The sequence below is a fragment of the Eurypyga helias genome, unplaced genomic scaffold, assembly GCF_000690775.1.
Source record: "Eurypyga helias isolate BGI_N326 unplaced genomic scaffold, ASM69077v1 scaffold14010, whole genome shotgun sequence".
NCBI classification, from domain to species: Eukaryota; Metazoa; Chordata; class Aves; order Eurypygiformes; family Eurypygidae; genus Eurypyga; species Eurypyga helias.
In genome coordinates this window covers 13,314-32,367 of record NW_010226381.1, presented here as the reverse complement: position 1 = coordinate 32,367, position 19,054 = coordinate 13,314, and the positions used below count along the sequence as shown (strand labels likewise).

At 39.9% G+C, this 19,054-nt stretch overlaps 1 protein-coding gene across 1 annotated transcript in view; it reads left to right on the top strand.

The window, feature by feature from the left end:
* Positions 1 to 2,913: 2,913 nt before the first annotated feature.
* The window catches only part of PTPN2 (protein tyrosine phosphatase, non-receptor type 2), a gene marked incomplete at its 5' end in the record, with an annotated part of 25,290 nt that continues 9,149 nt past the window's right edge, over positions 2,914 to 19,054 (top strand). Inside the window, 4 exons of the mRNA XM_010152963.1 lie at positions 2,914 to 3,019; positions 10,740 to 10,840; positions 11,466 to 11,564; positions 12,716 to 12,853. Of these exons, the coding sequence (XP_010151265.1) occupies positions 2,914 to 3,019; positions 10,740 to 10,840; positions 11,466 to 11,564; positions 12,716 to 12,853 (444 nt within the window). The remainder of the gene's footprint in view (positions 3,020 to 10,739; positions 10,841 to 11,465; positions 11,565 to 12,715; positions 12,854 to 19,054) is intronic.

Here is a 19,054-nt window from a genome sequence, read left to right as displayed (position 1 = left end):
GGCTGAGGCGGTGAGGGCTCAATCCGGCGGCTGGCTCCCAGCCGGGCCAGAGCGTTTTCCTCGCGGTTTCCAGGGAGGATGGAAAGTTATACCGGATGATACCCACCCGGCCAAGGCTTGCCATCCCCCTTGGGGTCGCGGCGGCTCCTCGGGCACCCGCTGTTCTCCCTCCCCCGCCCGCTCCCTTCGCTGGCCCGCGCGATTCTCTCTCGGAAATAACGCTGCCTGCCCTTTCTTCTCTAGACAACGAGGAGATTGCGAATATCTAACAAATCAGTTAACAAGTCAGTTCCATAAAACAGACTTCATTTGTAGACTTAATTTGTAGACCGGTTCCTCGAGCCAGTGTGTATTTACAGTCCTGTGTCACAAATGAGAAAAAGCAGCCCAAAACGAAAGTTCTCTTTGCTACCTTTAAGTTGTGCTTTTTATCTGTTAAATTAGCGGTGTGTTTGACTTACACGCGTTTCAAATACATTATTTCTAGACAGGTAACTGAGCTGTGGTTTGAATTTTAACAGGGAACAGCAGGAAGTGTGCGAAGTTCGTGAGATAAAAGCATAAGAGAGGAATTCTGCAGCCAGTATTTTTCATGAGGTAGAAGAGCACGCACAGATCACATCTGGTATATGCAGGCTGAACAAGTCAGCTTTCCCAAGTCATTTTCATATTACGTAGTTGTACTTGGAAAAATAAATTGAAAATTGTGTATTCCGTTCTGCTAAACTTCACATAGAGACGTCCTAATTTTACTACAGCTATGTTGTAAAATGCCTTTCAATGACGATTTTTTGAGTTAGAATTTTGTTTCCCTGGTTTCGTAGGCCTTGCAAACTCAGTACTTTTTCAGGGTACTTAACACACTTCTTTTAAGACCAGAGGATACTCGTCTGCTTAAAAATGTGAAGAGAAAGTAGCAGATGATGTTTTAAAATAGCACAAACTTGTAGAAAATACTCTAATTGCCAACTGCTTGTTTTTACACTGAGTTATTGTTTAGGAAGGTATTTTCTTACCACAGTTTTTATAAGGAACATACATACTCCCCCTGGGAAGTGTAAGTTTCTCTGAAGACAAGTTGAGTGTTAGGGTTTTTTTATTCTTCCTGAGGCCTGTTTTGTATATTTGCCCTTCAGCGGTGAAATCCCATGAAGCTTGGAATACTTGACTGACTCCCAGAGTTCCTATCCTATCTGAATTAATGGCTGAATAAATAATACTGTTTTGCTTTCTTTTTTTTTTTTCAATTCAGGTTTTTCGTGTGTAATGTGCCTTAGGTTACATCTGGCATCGGGTTTGTTTCTCCAGTTTGTGATGGCTGGATCAAATGTGGGAAAACTGATTCTAGAACAAGTCATTAAACTCCCTTAGGTTTAATTGTTCTTAGCAACACCCACCCCTCACCTCCCCCTGCCCCCCTCGTCCAGTAATGTTTCTATCTGTTTCAATATTTCTTGACCAAATTGCAGGTCTGTTTCTGTATGCACAGAGGGTGCTGGTGTTAAAAACCAAATATGTTGAATCCTGTTATGAAGTAATACAAAATTTACATTTCATGGGAACTTGCTTGCAAATGCCTGCCAGATGGCTTTATTCAACGTGCATGTGGTTGCTCCCAAAGCTTGTAAGCCATATAACCTAGAGGAGAAAACAAGTTCCAGTGTGCTGTACCAAAATAAAAAAAACTTTATTGTCTAATAGATTAAGAGATTTTCATACAGCTGTGTAGAGCATTGGTGCTCGACAGTTGCTGTTCCACGTTGGTGTTTAGCTTCTTTACAGGTTGGCACTGCACTTAAGTAATGTCACACACCAGATGCTAAAAAAATCAAGCTTCCTTACGTATGTTAGATTTCCACTGAAGTTCTTTTTGGCTTTGTTCAGTGTCTGGAACTATATAGACTGTTCAGGAAGTTTGAGAAGACTCTGGAAACAGAGAAGGCCAAAGACTGCTTAGCTGTAAAGAGGAGTTTAAAAGCTCTTTGGGACATAATGCTCACATGTGGCAACATCATCTAAAAACAAAAGGAGAATTCAAAATAAAATAGCTAATTTTATATTGTTCAGTATGTTTGGTGAGGTGGCATCAGTACAGAGATATAAAGGGGTGGTTCAGTCCATCGGAGGCAGCTCATCAGTAGCATCCGTTCTGTGTTTTCTGTTGTCTGCATAAGGTAAATCTGTATATCTTAGTGAGGTTGTGGAAAAGATACACTCAGAGGCAAAATATTAATGAAACTGAACATTCAGAGTATGTGAACAGGGTGCTCCTTAAAATAGTGTGTAAAGGAGCACATTTGAATACTTCCAAAGGCAGATTATTGAAAGGATGGCATTAATAACCAGGGAGAAGCAGGCTATGATTTCACACCGATACTGTGAGTCTGGAATTGTTCCTTCATATTGGGTCATGTTTAACTACTGCTGTATGGGTTGAACTGTCAAACCACCAGGAACCATCCTGTGGCTGTTAACAGCAGCCATAAAAATCATTAACTAGTTCGGTTACCTTTGAGGGGGGTTGTGTTGCCAGATAGTGTCAAGGAGCTAGCAGTATACTGCTTTTAGTTTTATGTGAGCCTCTTGTTACTGTGGGAGATAATAGCTGAGGTAAACTCTAAGCATAATAACTATATACATTTTTTTCCCCTCTCTTCCTTCTACATCACTTGCTTAGGAAGTTGTGCTTATGTGAGCTTGGTGGTGTTAGCCTACAGTGGGAAGATAGAAATGGCAGCAGCCTTGCCAAGAATGAGACACATGTTTTCTGAGTGAAAATAGTACTAGGTGTAGTAAAGGTTGGTTTAAATATGTTAATTATTAATAACCTTGACTAATAATTAGCCTTAAGTTTTACAGTAGGATGTGTAGAAAACTAATTAGCTAATTGGCTATAGGTAAATTGCAATTTTGTTTTGTCTTTTAAAGGAAATTCGACATAAATCCAGCGACTACCCTCACAGAGTTGCAAAATATCTAGAAAACAGAAGTCGAAACAGATACAGAGATGTTAGTCCGTGTAAGTATCTTTTCTGTAATTGCTGCAGTAAACTTGCTAGACTTCTTACCCAGTTTACTTTCAAACACTGTAGATAATATATCAGGGTCACTGTATGTTTTGTATTTTGTTTGTTTCTGTAGGCATGTATCCTATGATAAATGGTTTCTTTGTAACACATACACAAATGCTTGTAACAGAAGGGAGAAGAGTCTGCAGGTTAAACTCGTTGTGCTGAACGGTGAAGGAGATATGATTGCAAATCATAGGTATTGGTATATAGGTAAATGTTTGTAAGCTACAAAGTAATATTTTCAAGATACTTTTTTCATAAGGAAATTATTTATTTAATATTGCTCTGTCGGTCATAAAAAAAAATCAGCATCTGCTGAGCACAGAAATCAAGTTAATAAGCCTTGACTAACACGGTTTCCTTTTGGGCTAAGTGATTCTGCACATTTATAAGATGGTGTGGATAAATGCCACTGGATTTCTACTGTTGCTTTAAAAAAATACTTGATCTTGTTATTTTTGTCTGTTCAGAAGAATGTATGCATAAGGTGGTTTGTTAATTTTCTCAATACAAGTAGATATAGAGTGCTTTGTATTTTACTAACTGCCATAAAACGGTCTTTGTCACATAATGATCTTAGATCTCACGTGAACATGGCCTTTTTTGTTTTTTCACCAGCTTTGCTGCTGAAGTGTTACGGACTTTCTTTTAAACAGCATTTACTTTAGAAACTGTAATCCAAAATTGTTATGAAAAGAGGTGAGCAAAACATTGCCAGTACGTAGTTATATCTGGAGAAATCTGTCATAAGTCACTTAAAAGGACTAGGAAAAGAATTCAGTACAGCCTTAATTTTTCTACAAAACATTGAGTTTGGAACAGGTTAAATATTTGTGTGTTCCTTAGTACAAAGTTTCCCAGAGCACTGAAGGCTCTAAAAGCCTTCTTGTTACTGGATCTAGAATTTTTGAAGTGTTGCTGGTGTATCTGGGCTCCTTAAGAGCCCCATGTGAGTACCTATGGTAAGATTTGCAGAAGTGCTGAACTCCTTGTTTCCAGCTGAAAGTTGCGGTTCCAGCATGTGCAGAGCACTTCTCAAAATTAGACGGAAAGGGTGTCGGGTTGAGTCATGCTGGTCAGATGCAGTGCTGCGTGCTGATGGCTAGGCTGCTGCCAGGGTGCTGACCTGCACCGTGTATTCGCACCAAGGGGACCCGGTCTGGCTTAGCGCTGAATCTCAGTGCTGCACTCTGGGGAAGCTGAACTGCAGAATGCAGTGCACAGGCTCTTTGCTGTGTCGGCGTGGCGTTCCCTGGTGTGGTCTGTCTGAGAAACGAACAGTTCTGGAGAAGATACCTCAAGTTAGTCAAGGCTTACTAACTTCCGCTGCAGGCTCAGCAAAGGGAGATGGGCCTCTGCTGGACCTGTGTTGCTCTATACAGAGGTGTCCCAGGTTTTCTCTCCTGTTGCAACACACCATTAGCATCTTACCGGTGGTAAAGTAGGTCGTGTTTTATTCCCTTTCTGTCTCATACCTAAATTGGGATGGGGGTTGTGAGAAGGCAGGAAATTGGATTTGAACCCATGAGACCTGAGTTCTATTCCTGGGTCCAATATCCTGTATGACTTTTGTGGCAGAAGCTGCATTCATGCATTTACCATTCCTCTCATCCGTGGATTTCATTTCTTGGGCACTACAGCAAAGAGAATGGCAGCTTACCTTCAACGTATTTGTGTGTTTTCTTTTTTTAAGAGTGTTTCTAAAGCAAATAAATAAGACATTGTGTTATTTAAGTAGCATATAATAATGCCTGCAATAATACCTTAGAGGTGTGAGTTATAGTCATCTCCTGTATTTTTTTGAGCTCAAAATTTTCCTTAATTGTGGCATGCCTTTCACTGTAGCGAAGAGCGCAAACACCTCTGCCTTCATTATGGCAAAGCCTGCTTCTGAAATGCTCGTTTATCCAGGAGGAAATTATGATGAGGTTGTCTTAATCCTTGGACCCTGTGCAAGAGCAGGCAGACAAAATCTAGTCGTGAAGTAGTAGTTGGGTTCAGGAAAGGCTTAGAGTCATTACAGGCTGGTTGACGTGAAGCGTAACGTGATGACTGAACTAAGATAGTGAACTTTGAGGCATGTCTTAGTTTTTAGCATTTATGAGGGAAAGAAAGTTTGAATTGGGCCACCAAGATAGCCTGCACTGGGCACTAGGAGCAAGGCTGTGTGAGGAGAACAGAGCGAAACACCGTGTTTGAACTAATTCCTGTTGGATTTTACATCTGTGTGTTTTCAAACGTGAGTCATAATTGTTTCTGTAGTGATGGTGAGAGCTGGGAGAGCAAAGAGACCTGGAAGAGAATATATGATAAATAACATTCCAAGATAGCAGTACCTAAATTTCAAAGCAGCTGGGGTTAAGAGCAGTGTGGTTTGGTCACTGTGGTGAACACAGCTAACTGTGGTATGTGTACGCAAGCAACTGGCTTTGGAGGAATGCAAGACAACTCAGTCTTACACCATCTTAACACCACAGTCCTTCACTTTGCAAATTTTACTGCTCTGTAACTGTTTAAATGAAAAATGGATGATAATGTTCTCTTATTGTTAAAGGCCCTCAGAACTAGCAGTTAAACTTTTAACATCTAGCTACTTAAACATAGTGTAAGACACAATTTGATGAAAATGTTGTATTTCTCTGTAGCAGTGAGAAAATGATTTGTTAATCTAGATAGTGGCCAAGCCAGTCTCTAATCTGAGGTGGTATGTCTGCAAGGGGAAATGCAAAGATTATCCTCTCTTACAGAAAAGATGTCCATTACAAGTGCAGGAAAAAATGCTTTGGGTTGGTTTGCCCCATTTCAGCCATAATACCCAGGACATGCGCATGGAAACCAACTTGTGTCCGTTACATACGTTTCTAGGTAAAAGTTGATTCCTGTTAGCTGGGGAAATCTAATCGTCTTTGCCCATTACAGCCCAGTTTCACATTGTCTCCAGTTTCATAAGTATTTTTGTTAGGGTCCAGTTTCGTTGGCTGAAGAGCTATGCTGTGTATAAGTTTGGTAGGGTGAAAGCCCTCAAGAGTTACTGCCTAGCCAAAATAAATAGCAGTCTGGCAGTTTGGTATTACTCTACAACAGGGAGAGGAATATTTTGGCTATGTGGTAGTATTGAAACAGGAAGTTAATCTGAAATAGGTTTGGTTTGACAGCCAGTCATTTCCTGACAGATGAAACCATTTCTCAGAAAACATTGTTAAGAGGAAAATAACTTAGAAGGTTATTGTTCTTTATTGATAATTTTAATGAAACACTAAGATTTCTGTTACTACTTTCCTTCTAAATTCCACCCATAGTTGAGATCAGAGGAGTCATGTCTCAGATTGACTGTAAACACCTTTAGAGATCTGCTTACTGTCTTCCCAGATTTACAGGCAAGAAGGAAATCCCCTCTGCAGAATTAGCAGGATTCTTTTTTATCCCCCTCTTTTGCTTTTGGAGAGTAGATGGGGGTTTACACAGTTTCACCTTTAGCCTTCCTTACATGCAGTGTGTAGCCCCATTTCTTAGGTCATCCGAACATTTTTGCCTGGTAGATTGTTTTGCTGTTGGAGGGTCTTGAGAGGGGGTGGTTTCCCATGGTTTCATCCTGTGGCCATTAGTAGACTTGGTGTTGACCTTTCAGCCATACGCTTAGAGTTGTCACGGAGTATATGCCGGGAGAGAGGAACGTGAAGGGTGTTGTGCTTTACAGGGATCAGAGTTGGAGCTGACGTGGATGGTTTTGTACATAGTGTTGATTAATTATCATTGCACAAATGTTCCTTTCCTGTGTTTTGAGTGTATGTGCTGAGAACAGGGAGATGTTCTGTCCAAAATAAGCCTGCTGCACTTACTGTTGTCCATATTAGAAGCTGACAGTGATGATTTTTTTATGACTTTACTGAATGATTCTCTAAAACGTCTTGTTATCAGAAACACGGTATAAATAAACTCAACATGCTGCTTTTGGAGAGACTACTTTTCTTTGGGGTTGGAGCACATACTGATCTCAATTTTATAGTATGTGGGTTGGGTTTTTTTTTCCCCGCAGTCCTGCTTAAGAGTGTAAGGGTCCTGTGCAGTAGTTATGCATATATTTCAGTATGAACACATTTCAGTCGTGAGATAGGCCGTGATTGATGTGATGGTATTTGTTGCGTACAGCCAGTGCCAACGAAGGGAAAAGTCACTTTGCCTTTCCTTTGCCTTAGGCTACCTCTGAGACTTGAGACTAGAGGTCTAGTGACGGAGTACTATAGTCTGAATAATTTAGCAGCTCAGATAGACTAGATTTAGGTTAGTGAAACGAAGGGGGTCTGCTGGTAGGCGGGAAAGGGCCAGATGGGTATGGCTTATGGCTGCATGTCTTACAGCTTTCTTTATTCCGCTAAAGAGCATTTCACCCCTCCTTTGTTGTTAATATATTGCTCTGTATTTGGAGACATCTTTTAATCAAAAGACATTGCTTGGATAAAAGATAATTTTTAAATTATACACTGCTTTCACTTCTAGAAACATAGTTGTTTTCAAATAAAAAGCTTTCGTTAGCCAGCTGCAAGAACTGGATGATGTAAAATGCCAAACAAAGCATATCTTGGCTTTAATTGGATACGACATTTTCTTTTTATCAGTGAGTGGACGAATTGATGTGTAGTGTGGAGTCTCAGCCTTATTTGAGACACGGAAGGTGTTGTCAGTGATATCAGTGGAACAGGGTTTCACTTGAAATGGGTAATAAGAGTTTGCTTATCTCAGGCGCGGTGGTTCTAGTAGTTTTCTTAGCGCAGGAGCCAGAATGAGAAGCGTTTTTAAGGTTTCCACTTCCTTTTCAGATTGCATAGCTTGTTGAAATAGGGGAATTAGCACTTCAGAAAATGAGTACTATATTTTAGCTGTTGTGGGCATGGCAACATTTAAGATAAGATTTAAGATAGGTTTATCATTCATATAAATCTGAAGTAGTTTGTAACTGGAAATGATTTACATATGGGAAATATGTTATACCTAACCCACTGTCAAAAGTTGGCTTGCTTCATTTAGCAGAGAAGAGCGAGCCAGGGCTTGAATGAGGTTTCTGGGTCATTGTGTCCTTTAGGAACCTTGTCCCTTGAAAGAAAGGAAATCAATATATTCTAGTGGCTGTCTTTGTCCTGTGGAGTGTGTGCCAGTGTACTTGTAGGATCACCTCTCTTTTAGTTGGAGGGGAGGAGGCAGGCTGGCTGTGCATAGAATTAGTTGTTAAAGGGCCTTTTAGGAAAAACTTCCAGAACTGTATTTGTCAAGTTGACAAAGCAGACTTTATAAGCAGGAAAAAATAAGGCTGAAAATGTGTTAAGGATTACAGTAGGAAACCTCATTAGTGCCTCAGCAGTTATCTCCTGCTGGCAGCAATACCGTAGCTGCTGCTGGGTGATTAAACTGTTAACTGCGCTTGCTTACGTCATCTTTCCGAGAACACTAGTACCGGTATGTGTGATTTACTATAACAAGATCTTAAGTTTTTCCTGTTGGCAAATGACATGTAATATTTACAAAGGTCTTGGTTTCTCTCCAGGAGAAACATTTCAGATAAAGTGATACATGAAAGGAAAAACCAACACTTTCCTATCCAGGCAACAGTGCGAGGAGATATATATTTTACTTTTAAATGCACACGTCTTAAGTTTACTGTGTCTGGGATTTGAAAATATTTCTTTTTCTTTACACAGATGTATCATAAATCAGTTTTAAGACTCCTGAAAGTCAAGATGGTGTTGCCTTACAGCTGGAATGCTAATGAAAACAGACTCAACCAGTAGCTTTCTCATACTTTTGTGTTAAAAATAGGTTTTCAGCATATTCTCTGTTCTCTGCGTGTTTGCTAGCCTTTACGTGCAGTCACGTACAGCTAAAGGTGGGTGACAACCCCAAAGTCCTTCCAAAAAAAAAACCAAAAAACCGTGATTTACTGTTGACTACTTTTCTTGAATACAGCAAGGTCCTCCTTGACAGCTGCCAATAGCAGGTAGGTGAGGGGTCGTATATAGGTAGCTCAAGACCTAGTAAACATACTTTTCCCAGGCTTCGGGGCATATGGAAAGTATTATAGAATCATAGAATCACTAGGTTGGAAAAGACCTTAGAGATCATCCAGTCCAACCGTATCTGTCTGCCACTAAACCATATCTCTCAGCATATTATAAAATCATATGAGCGGTCCATAGAACAAGGATCAGTAACTTTTTTGATTCCCATCAGCTTTTTGCCTGTCCGGGGTCATATTCACGGATTTCTTAGATAAGCCTTGTGCTGTGTAGACTGGCTGTGATATAGGGACAGTCTGAGTTCAGATACCATAGCTGCACTGAACGCAATACTTGGTAGTTGCTTATGTCAGAACTCATGGATTCTGTGCATTTCTCAATAAGTTTATCAAAAGGAAGTTAGCTTTTTGGTGTGGAGATGGGAGAAGAGATGTAAGTGGGCTTACATTTTAATGGCACCTGTGCTAGCGGTCGGCACCCCATATGTGTTTTGTGGGTTAGACCAGGTGAACATAGGTTAGAAACTGGCATTGCACTGTAATTCACTCTCAGTATTGTCAGTTTCTCCATGGAATCTCTCCCATCTCTTCCTGAAATGTGTTGAAGTCTTTTTAACTTGCTATTTTTTATTTACTCTTCTCATAAACTGCCTGTCTAGGCAGCTGAGCCTTTGCAGTCAGTTGGATCTCGTTTCCTGGCATGAAATTGTGTACAGATTTTAAACTAAAAATGCTGTTTATTTAATACAGTTCTAATAGATGGCGGAAGGATTACTTACTGTGAACAAGGCTGATTGCCTGAATGTCTCCTGGAGGGTGATAAATCAGATACTAAAAGGTTCTAGGAACAGCCACAGTGACTTTTTATTACACAGTGGTTTAGTGTGACAGTCCGATAATCTTTCTTATATTAATGTTATAATTTTAAACACAGTCCTTTGCTTGCCTCTGCCATAAATAGGGAAATCTTCTGTCTTGCCTAGGTAGCTGTGAGAGACTGAAACTGTGTAATTAGATTAGTCTTAACTCGAAAATTTGTTAAATAGGTACATTTTTGCATGTGCCCCTTCTTCGGTATTTTTATTTGTATAGTATTAAAACAATAAATTAAGGGAAAGTTGGAAAATTAAATTGATCAAAGCTTGGTGTGGATTATTGGAAATTGATTTTTTTTTTGGAAACTGTTTGTGTTTAAGTTTACAATTCCACCTCAACCTATGAAACTTCACCCAAAAGCTTGGAATTCTGAACTCAAAGGAAACCACGCAGTGGAGTGATCTGGTGTGATAGTACAGAGTGCTGCCTAGCGTGGGTTGCGGTGCTGTGATGTTAAGGAAATAAAACTGCTGAGGGATGGCTGTGAGCGTCTTTTTGGCATGTGAGGGAGGATTGTTTTGGTTTTTTTAAGATAACTAGGTATTGCCGTTTTCTGAGCAGCTTCTATTAATAGCTGCCTGAAATTACTCTGGAATGCTGAGGGGAGAAGGAGACAGGCAGACATAAAAATGACATGAGAAATCAGTTAGGTGTATAGTTGCAGTCTGCTGTTTGGTTAGTACTGCAGAATTTATTTCTAGTTGCTCGTCAGAACTAAACTTGCCATTAAGAGAGTATTCATCATAATGGATACATCATTAATTCTTATTTTCTTTGAATTTTAGATGATCATAGTCGGGTAAAATTGCAGAACACTGAGAATGACTATATCAACGCCAGCCTAGTGGTCATAGAAGAAGCCCAGAGATACTATATTTTAACCCAGGTAAGTAGTACCAATTACTAGGTTGTTATGGGGATTGACAGTCTAGAGGGGGATTTGTATAGTCATAGTGTGTATTTGGATGGTTCCTTGTCTCTGTGAGTTACATACATCACACTGCCTGTTTGATCTAGCTGTGAACACATTATGTTATATTTTAAGAAAAAGCTGAAGGAAATATTAAGTATGATGAATTTATTGCATATAAAGCTTTCCAAGAATTTCTTGCTCTCTTCTTCAGTTCTTTGGAAGTAGGTTGCAAGAATTCTTTTACCCCTGATTTCATCTTGTACCTTCTTGGCATGCCTGCAGTAGCCATTCTTCTAAGGGCACAATAGTACGGATGCCCAAACTGAAACATCCCATGCCTGAGTTCTTACTGGTTTGTTGTTTGGTTGTGGTTTGGTTATTTATTTGGGGTTGTTTTTAAACTTTTAAGTACTGGAGTGATCTGTTGCAGTGAAGTTACTTTCTTGCCTGTCACTTCTATCCTTCTATGAAAAATTTGTTTGAACTTTTCAGAGGAAGACTTTTTCCTGTTTCACACAGTGGACAATTAACTGTGTTCAAACACTGCTTTTCCTATATTCTCCCATCCCTTTTTTTTTTTTTTTTCTTCACTACACAGGGTCCACTACCTAATACATGTTGTCATTTTTGGCTAATGGTGTGGCAACAACAAACCAAAGCAGTTGTCATGCTGAACAGAATTGTTGAAAAAGGATCGGTAAGTAAGATTAGGCCTAACGTTGTAAAGTAAGGCAAGGAATTTTAATAGAGTTGAACAATGTTTCATTGAGAAAGCCTGTTAGTTCTTTTAACATAACAGTGGCATACAGTATAACGTGTTTAATATAGGATTACAGTGGTGGAGCTAAGACACAAAATTCAGTTTGGTGAAAGCTGTATCTAATAAACATACATCCAGAAATCTGATAGTGACATGATGTACTGACTGAAATATGATGAAGTAGAAGCAGTGTAAGATGCTCTAGAACACCATGAAAGGTGGGAAAACCAGTTTGAATTAAAGTATCTTTAGATTATTTCTTCTGAATCTAAGAGAGTGGTATATTTGTTATGTAGTGATCTTAATTGTTTGTAACAATGGAGACAAGCTGCTGCCCACCAGCTCTCAAACTGGTCTAGTTATTTTTGATTCTTTATAGCTGGTGGTATACATGCAGAATACACATATCTTCTGTTATGATGTCGCTTTCTTGCTAATGTGCCTAAAACCACTGTGGATTTGAGTTGTAAATGCATATCATTTGAGGTTTATGGTTTTTCTTCAGAGTAGATTTCTCAGTGAAAAAGATTTTAGTCCATTAAAAAGTCACTTATTCTCTTTTGCAAAAATTTTCTTACAGGAAGTTTGAGTGCAGGGCAAGAGGAATAAGGGGCAGTTTTGCATTGCTTTGCTAGTTCATCCTTTTGTTTCGCTAGAATCTTCCAGTATTCAGCAAGCCTTGGGAAAACTGGATGTGCTGCATCAGTTACGTACACGTGCACATCCAAAATGGAGGGGGGAAGAGTTGTTGAAATACTTGTGTAAAGATACCTCTTCACCATGGAGAAGAAGAGGGGGGAGAAGGAGGAGGGTTAAGGTACATCTCAAACCGTGCTAGCCCTGTGGTGAGAGAAAGCATACACAGGTAAAGCTAGAATGCCTAATAGCCATTGAAACAGTTTTAGTAACTTGGTTGTAAACATTGTGGACTTTGAGAATTCCTCAAACTGAGAACAGGTACTTGAGTCTACTGTACTGAGTAAGGGGGTCTTAGTATCTGCTCATGAAAAGCCCAAGATATTAGGATACTTAACCAGATTTTTCTTTTTTTTTATCTTCTTTTTCTCCTTTTTTAAAAAATGGATTAGGTGAAGTGTGCACAATACTGGCCAACAAAAGAAGAGGAAGTTATGACGTTCAGCGAAACGGGTTTCCGTGTGAGGCTAGTATCTGAAGACATCAAATCCTACTACACAGTACATCTACTGCAATTAGAAAATATCAATGTAAGCTTTTCTCAGTCTGTGTAGCTCATATTCGTGGGCTTAAGTATGTAATGAAAACCGTTTAGCATATTGTCACTACAGGTTTGATTGAGCTTTTACAGCAAAAATTTTAATGCGCTTTGTTAGATAGTGTTGAAGATGTGTGTGGCATATAAGCCAGTGAGTTAGACCTGAATTAATCTATGCATTAATGAGATAACAGCTTCAGCACTTCTACACACATTTTTCCATTTGGCAGTACCTCAGCATGCTGAGTTGTAATTGATGGTAGTGGTGAATGTCAGAGGAGCTGTAAGTAATACCCTAAAAGGAGGAACCTAGGAGTTGAAATTTCTGATTTCTTTTGAGTATCAGAAACCAGACTCAGCAATTACTGTTTTGTTGTTTTGTTTTTTGGGTTTTTTTTAATGGACCTTTAGTTTCCCCTACAATTCAATCCAGCCATCTTAAGTTTTTTGGGGGAGGGGTGACTACCATCTGTAGATAGGTAACTATCTCCTCTTGCTTACCTCCCCTTTTGCTCCACAGGACCAACCATCCTTTTCTCTTAAAAATTAAGCACTTTGACAATTTAATCAAGTTAAGATAAAAAAAAATTGTTCCTGGCCTGAGCTTGGGTTGGAATTTGCTGCTTCTGTTTCAGAGCTGAAGACAGGATTGAAGAGCTTGTCTGTTTGTTCCAGCTGTGTCTTGTAAGATATTCTCTCTCCCTATAAACCTTGCCTTCTATTAATTAAAAGTGCTAGTATGGCAAGTTTTATTCAAAGTTGCCTTGTCAGTGGATTTGGGAAAGGAAAGCTTGAAGATGTTGCTTTGCATGTTGTTTATACAACTACACATTGATATATTTGGTCAAAATTATTTGAGTTCATAGTAACTGTTAACGGTACATGGAGATAATGTTAGCTAATTTGAAACCTCCCTCACGAGATCAACATGATAAAAGGTGGCACATTGTTCCTTGGTCTGTTCAATGTAAGAAGAGCTTTAGGAAAATTCTATCATACTGACCTGAAGAATTGCTGTTTAGTTGTTTGCTTATTGACAGCAAAAGCAGTGAAAAGAGGAGCAGTGCTTGCAAGCTAGTGCCTGAGAGAATAACTCTACTTTTTGGAAAGCTGAGGCAAGTTTTCCTAAAGGCCTCTTTGTGAAAGTGTCTGGCAGACATTGGCCACTAATCTTGAACCTCCTCTTTTCAAGGGATGAAGTTTTCATTTTATTTATGTTGGGACATAATGTGAGCTGGAAAATGCAGAAATCCCCCGAGGGACAGCTTAATATATACTGTAGTGGATTTTTGACTTGGAGCTGTTGAGCACATAGGTTTCTGGGTTTGCTTTGGGCTAGTAAGGCAGGCCCATCAGCGCTGTGCAGAGTTTCTTCTGTGGCACGTATTCTATTTCACAAATACTTAGCAAATCTACTATGCTGAATTTTTAGTTTAATGCCCTAGCACTCCTGTAAGGCTCCACGAATATTAACTCCAAAGAATATTTTTTTATATAAAGCAGCTGCAAGAAGGAGAACACACTTGGTTCCTCAAACAGAAAAAAACTACGTAGTTTCTAGAATAACTCTGTGAATGTAAAGTGCAGCCTTCTGTAAGAATTTGGTACTTACACCATAAAACTTGTGGGAATTGAGTATTCACAGTAACTTGAAATGTGAGCTTAACCATGTTTGTACAAGTTACTGTGGAGGGAACTTCGGAGGCAGAGTAGTAAGGCATTTACCCGCTTGGTGCCTGGAATATAAGATGACTCACGAGCAAAATATACTCTGAATTCCAAGAATACTTAAGAAATTTTAGTATTTCTTTGAAGACAAAAAGAATTGTCTTTATAATACAATTGCTCTGAAATTGTCTTACTGCAACAGGTCTCTAGTACCTAAGCAAGATACATATGTATTAAGAGTAAAGTGTTTGTTTCATGTTCTTACCAATGAAACACCCTCGGAATATTTGGTTGGTTTGGGTTTTGTTTTGGTTTTGTTAAAGAGCAGTTAGAAGTGTAGGTGGGCACTCGGAGGGGCACTGTGTGCTTTTTAGGACTAGATCAAGGCATGTGGTTTGATTTGTTTATCTCTGTCCTAGGCAAACATTTGGTTTTGCTGTTGTGGTTAGTGTAGTCCAATAAAGCTTCGGAGAGGAGATGGCCTTTATTGGTATCTTTCCAAAAGCTTTGGAAAGTATTTCTAATGTGTTTTGTCTTGCTGGCGCTTACTGTAGAATTTCCTTATTTTCTGCCTGACCCAGTCTGCCTTTTAGAATATAGAAATTTGAAGCTGCCTTTCCACTGTGGTTCGTTGTGTATCCTCCAGTGTTTCAGTGCTGTCGGTTGTAAGCTGTTCTGAAAGCTGACTGCTGCTTTCTGCTGTTAATGCTCCGGTTCAGAACTCTCCTTGAGGAAGGTGTGACTGTGGAGGCTTCCACAAACCTTTGCCTCGCTTGGAAAATAAGGGTAGAAGGAAAAGGCTGTGCTCATGTTTAAAAATCCATAATCATTTGTGTGTGAAGGTGTTGCACGTTTGTACCGGGAAGCAAAGTCTCCCAGTACACTGGAGAAGGGATAGTTAGGTGTTTATGACTGTTAAATCTGTAAAGCCCCTTACTGGATGGGCTTGCTAAGGTTTCTAACAGTCTGGTGGGAGAGTTGTTAGGTATTGACAGCTAACTTCTGGAAGACTCCACCTTGTGTTGAATATATATTTTTATATTTTTCTTTATTGCTGCTTTTAGCTTGTCTTGTCACAGGTATAAATACTGTTCTTTACTGAAAACACAGGTTTTCTTTCTCTAATTTCTGGATTTCTTCAGATAGCCTGGAGAAAGATACCATGTGACACACAAAGAATGCTTATAAGCAAAATGTCACTAGGTTGGTACTGGGGAATTTAGGGAAGCTATGGGAGGGCAAATGAGCATCAGTACCTGAAGGAACCCAGGGATTGACTGGGCGAGGAAATGGAGCAGCGGAAAGGAATTGAAATTGCTGGTGGAACCTTGATGAATGTATCCCAAACTAGGTTCCTAGAAATAAGAACACAGCAGTCAAAGGAGAGGTGTGCAAAGAAAATAATTGCTGGAGAAGGAAGTACTGGAAGAAATGAACTAGATTAGATGTGACACTGGTGGTATGATACTGTAGAGTAAGGTCCATTAATGAATCTCGAATCCTCTACAGACAGCAAATATTTGGAAAAACCCATTAGCGAGATGGATTCTCAGCGTAGTACCAAGCCTCGGTGTGGCCATTGCTGTCAGATTAAGGTGACGCAAGCCTGCTTAGTGGCCCTCGCTGTCTGATCCTGGGGATGAACCAGGGACTGTCAGTATAGTTCAAGAAGATAAGGTTTGCTTTGCTGCTTCCAGGGACTGTCAGTATAGTTCAAGATAAGGTTTGCTTTGCTGCTCGTTTCTGGTGTCCAAAATTTTAATTGTACTGAGGAGATATTTTGTTTCGGGAGGCAAGCGATCCAATGGAAGGTGATGTTCTGGGATCTTGTGGTATCTTTGCATACGGATGTTATTGTGGTTTAACCCCAGCCAGCAACTAAGCACCACACAGGCGCTCGCTCACCTCCCCCTCCACCAGTGGGACAGGGAGGAGAATTGGAGGAAAAAGATGACTCGTGCATTCAGATAACAACAACTTAATCATTGAAAAGAAATGAAATAACAATACTAATAATACTAACAATACTAATAATATGTAATGAAAATAATACTACCACTATTAATGATATGTAATGAAAATAATGGAAAACAAATTATATAGCCGCTCACCACCTGCCAACTGATGCCCAGCCCAGTCCCAGAGCAGAGACAGAGCTTGAGAGGCCCAAGATCCAGCAAGACAGCACAGATACTCACTGAGAGAGAGTGACCGAGACCCCCAGCCTACTACCCACAACTTACATACTGAGCATGACGTTTGATGGCATGTGATGTCCCTTTGGTCAGTTGGGGTCAGCTGGCTGGGATGTGTCCCCTCCCAGCTTCTTACGGAGTGGAAGCTGGGAATATGGGTAGTATCAGAAACTGGAAAAGTCCTTGAGTTGACATAAACATTGCTTAGCAACTACTAAGAACTTTAGTATATTGTAAAAATTTTTTTCAGCACAGCTAAAACATAGCCTTATACTAGTTACTGTGAGGAAAATTAATTTTATCCCAGCTAAAATCAGCACAGATGTGTATATATATCTGATTCCTATAGTGTTTTGAAGGGATTCCTGAATCATGGCAGTTGCTTTTAAACATTTAGCATGTCCTCATGTCACTTTGACAGACTGCAGCAGGGATTAATTTTGGTCTTCATGACCACGGAAATAAGACAGAGGTGTTAAGAAAGGTATTGGTGTCTCATAGGAAGGGAGAACCCAGACTCACTTGAATGTCAAGTATTTTGTGGGTTCAGTGGGCACAGCTATTACCATGTTGACTTACAGAATATGTACTAGATATTAAAAAAAGTACAAAACCCCCTCAAATATTAGTGAGGGTTATTTGGCCCCATTATCCTCGGTGCCATTTTTATGTACGTTTTGAAAACCATTTTGCCAAGCATGAGAATGAAGAAATAAGTGTTGATTTAAGATTTTGGAATTTCAGTGCTTAGAATATTGCCCTTACAGCATGTCTTCTCATTTTTATATGATCAAATTGGTTGTTAATGCACTTAAGGCATGATGGGTAAATACAGGACGGCTGTGAGGTTGTAAGCCTGTTTTATGCCTTCATATGTTAGACCCGTCCAGTGGCCCTTAAAAGATGAAATGAAGGCTTTTAAAATCAGTGCGTGAAACTTGACAGACCAGCATTTTTCTGTCCTTGCCTGTTCGTTCGACTCGACATTGAAGGCATGAAATTCCTTTGAGCTTTTTGGTCGTATTTTATTCACGTTCATCCACTCAGGTGACTGAACAACCTAAATTTATTCTAAAATTTTTGTCCCCTTTTGTTTTGAGTGATTGGACAGTCAGTGTAAAAAGGTTAAGAGACAGCTTGTTTTCACGAACGTTAGTGTGACGGCATTATATTATTTTTCTGTCTGGATGTCTGCTTGTGGTTTGGTCATCCTTTGGTTGTGCTGTTCCTGTTGCCAGCAGCCAGCGGGGAGGCGCGCAGTGTGGCGGTACCTTTTCTGAGTTTAGCAGTTTCAGCTGTGTTGGTTATTTCTTGAAAGCTTATCCCAGTAGTTTGTGCAACTTTCACTAGAATGCTTTGACTCATTTTCTTGAAAAGTTGTTTGTTTGAAAGTTATCACATGACTATTCATGGATTTTTAAACATTGGTTTTGTTTTTCCTGTAACTCGTCTTTGGGAATAAATCTTGGAAGAATACATTGTGGTTACCATAAAATAAGCTGGTTTCCAGTTATGCAGGAATATGTTCCCTGTGTGTAACATAGATAAAAGTAAGTATTACGGCCCGAGTCTTGAAGACCAGCTTTTTTGATTAAAAGTGTTATCAGGGAACTACATACCCTTTTAAAAAAAAAAAAAATTAGTTGTTTAAAATCACGTGTCTGTCCATCAGCAACCCTGCATCTCGTAGGGGCCTGCCTGGCCTCACGTAAGCAATAGCTGTGGTGCGTGGCTCGGTAACGGGGAGTTCTTTACGAAGGGGTGGAACGGCCATTTACCCGAAGACATTATTTCAGCTGTACAGCTTGACTTCCAAGCACCACTTGAAAGAGCCGTTCTGTTGGAGAGAAAACGTGGGAGGTTTGAAATACTCCAGTGGGATTTGGCTGTACGACTAGAAACTGCAAGTTGCAGAGAAGACAAGCCAGTTCCAGTGCTCTGAAATGGGAGTCACGGAGAAGGAAGAAGAGACTAGATATTTTCAAAGTGAGCTGAAGCGATGGAAAAAGTGGGATGGATAAAGCCTTCATACAGTATGGGGAGGGAGAAAAAAGTAATTCTGTGGGTTGGAGCAGGATGGGATGTACAGCAGCACTGTTAAAACATTCCTTGGGACTACCTGTTTTTAGACAAGTGTATGAGCAGGGTGACTCCTGATGCTTGAAGCACTACTGATGGGGGGGTGTGGTGGGCTTTTTTTGTGGGTTTGTTTTGTTTTGTTTTGTTTTTTTAGAATGTTACTGAATTCTGTGGGTTTTTTTAGGATCTACCTACTGTGATGGTTTTGTGTGGGTTTTTGTTTGGGTTTGGTGTTTGGTGTTCCCCCCCCC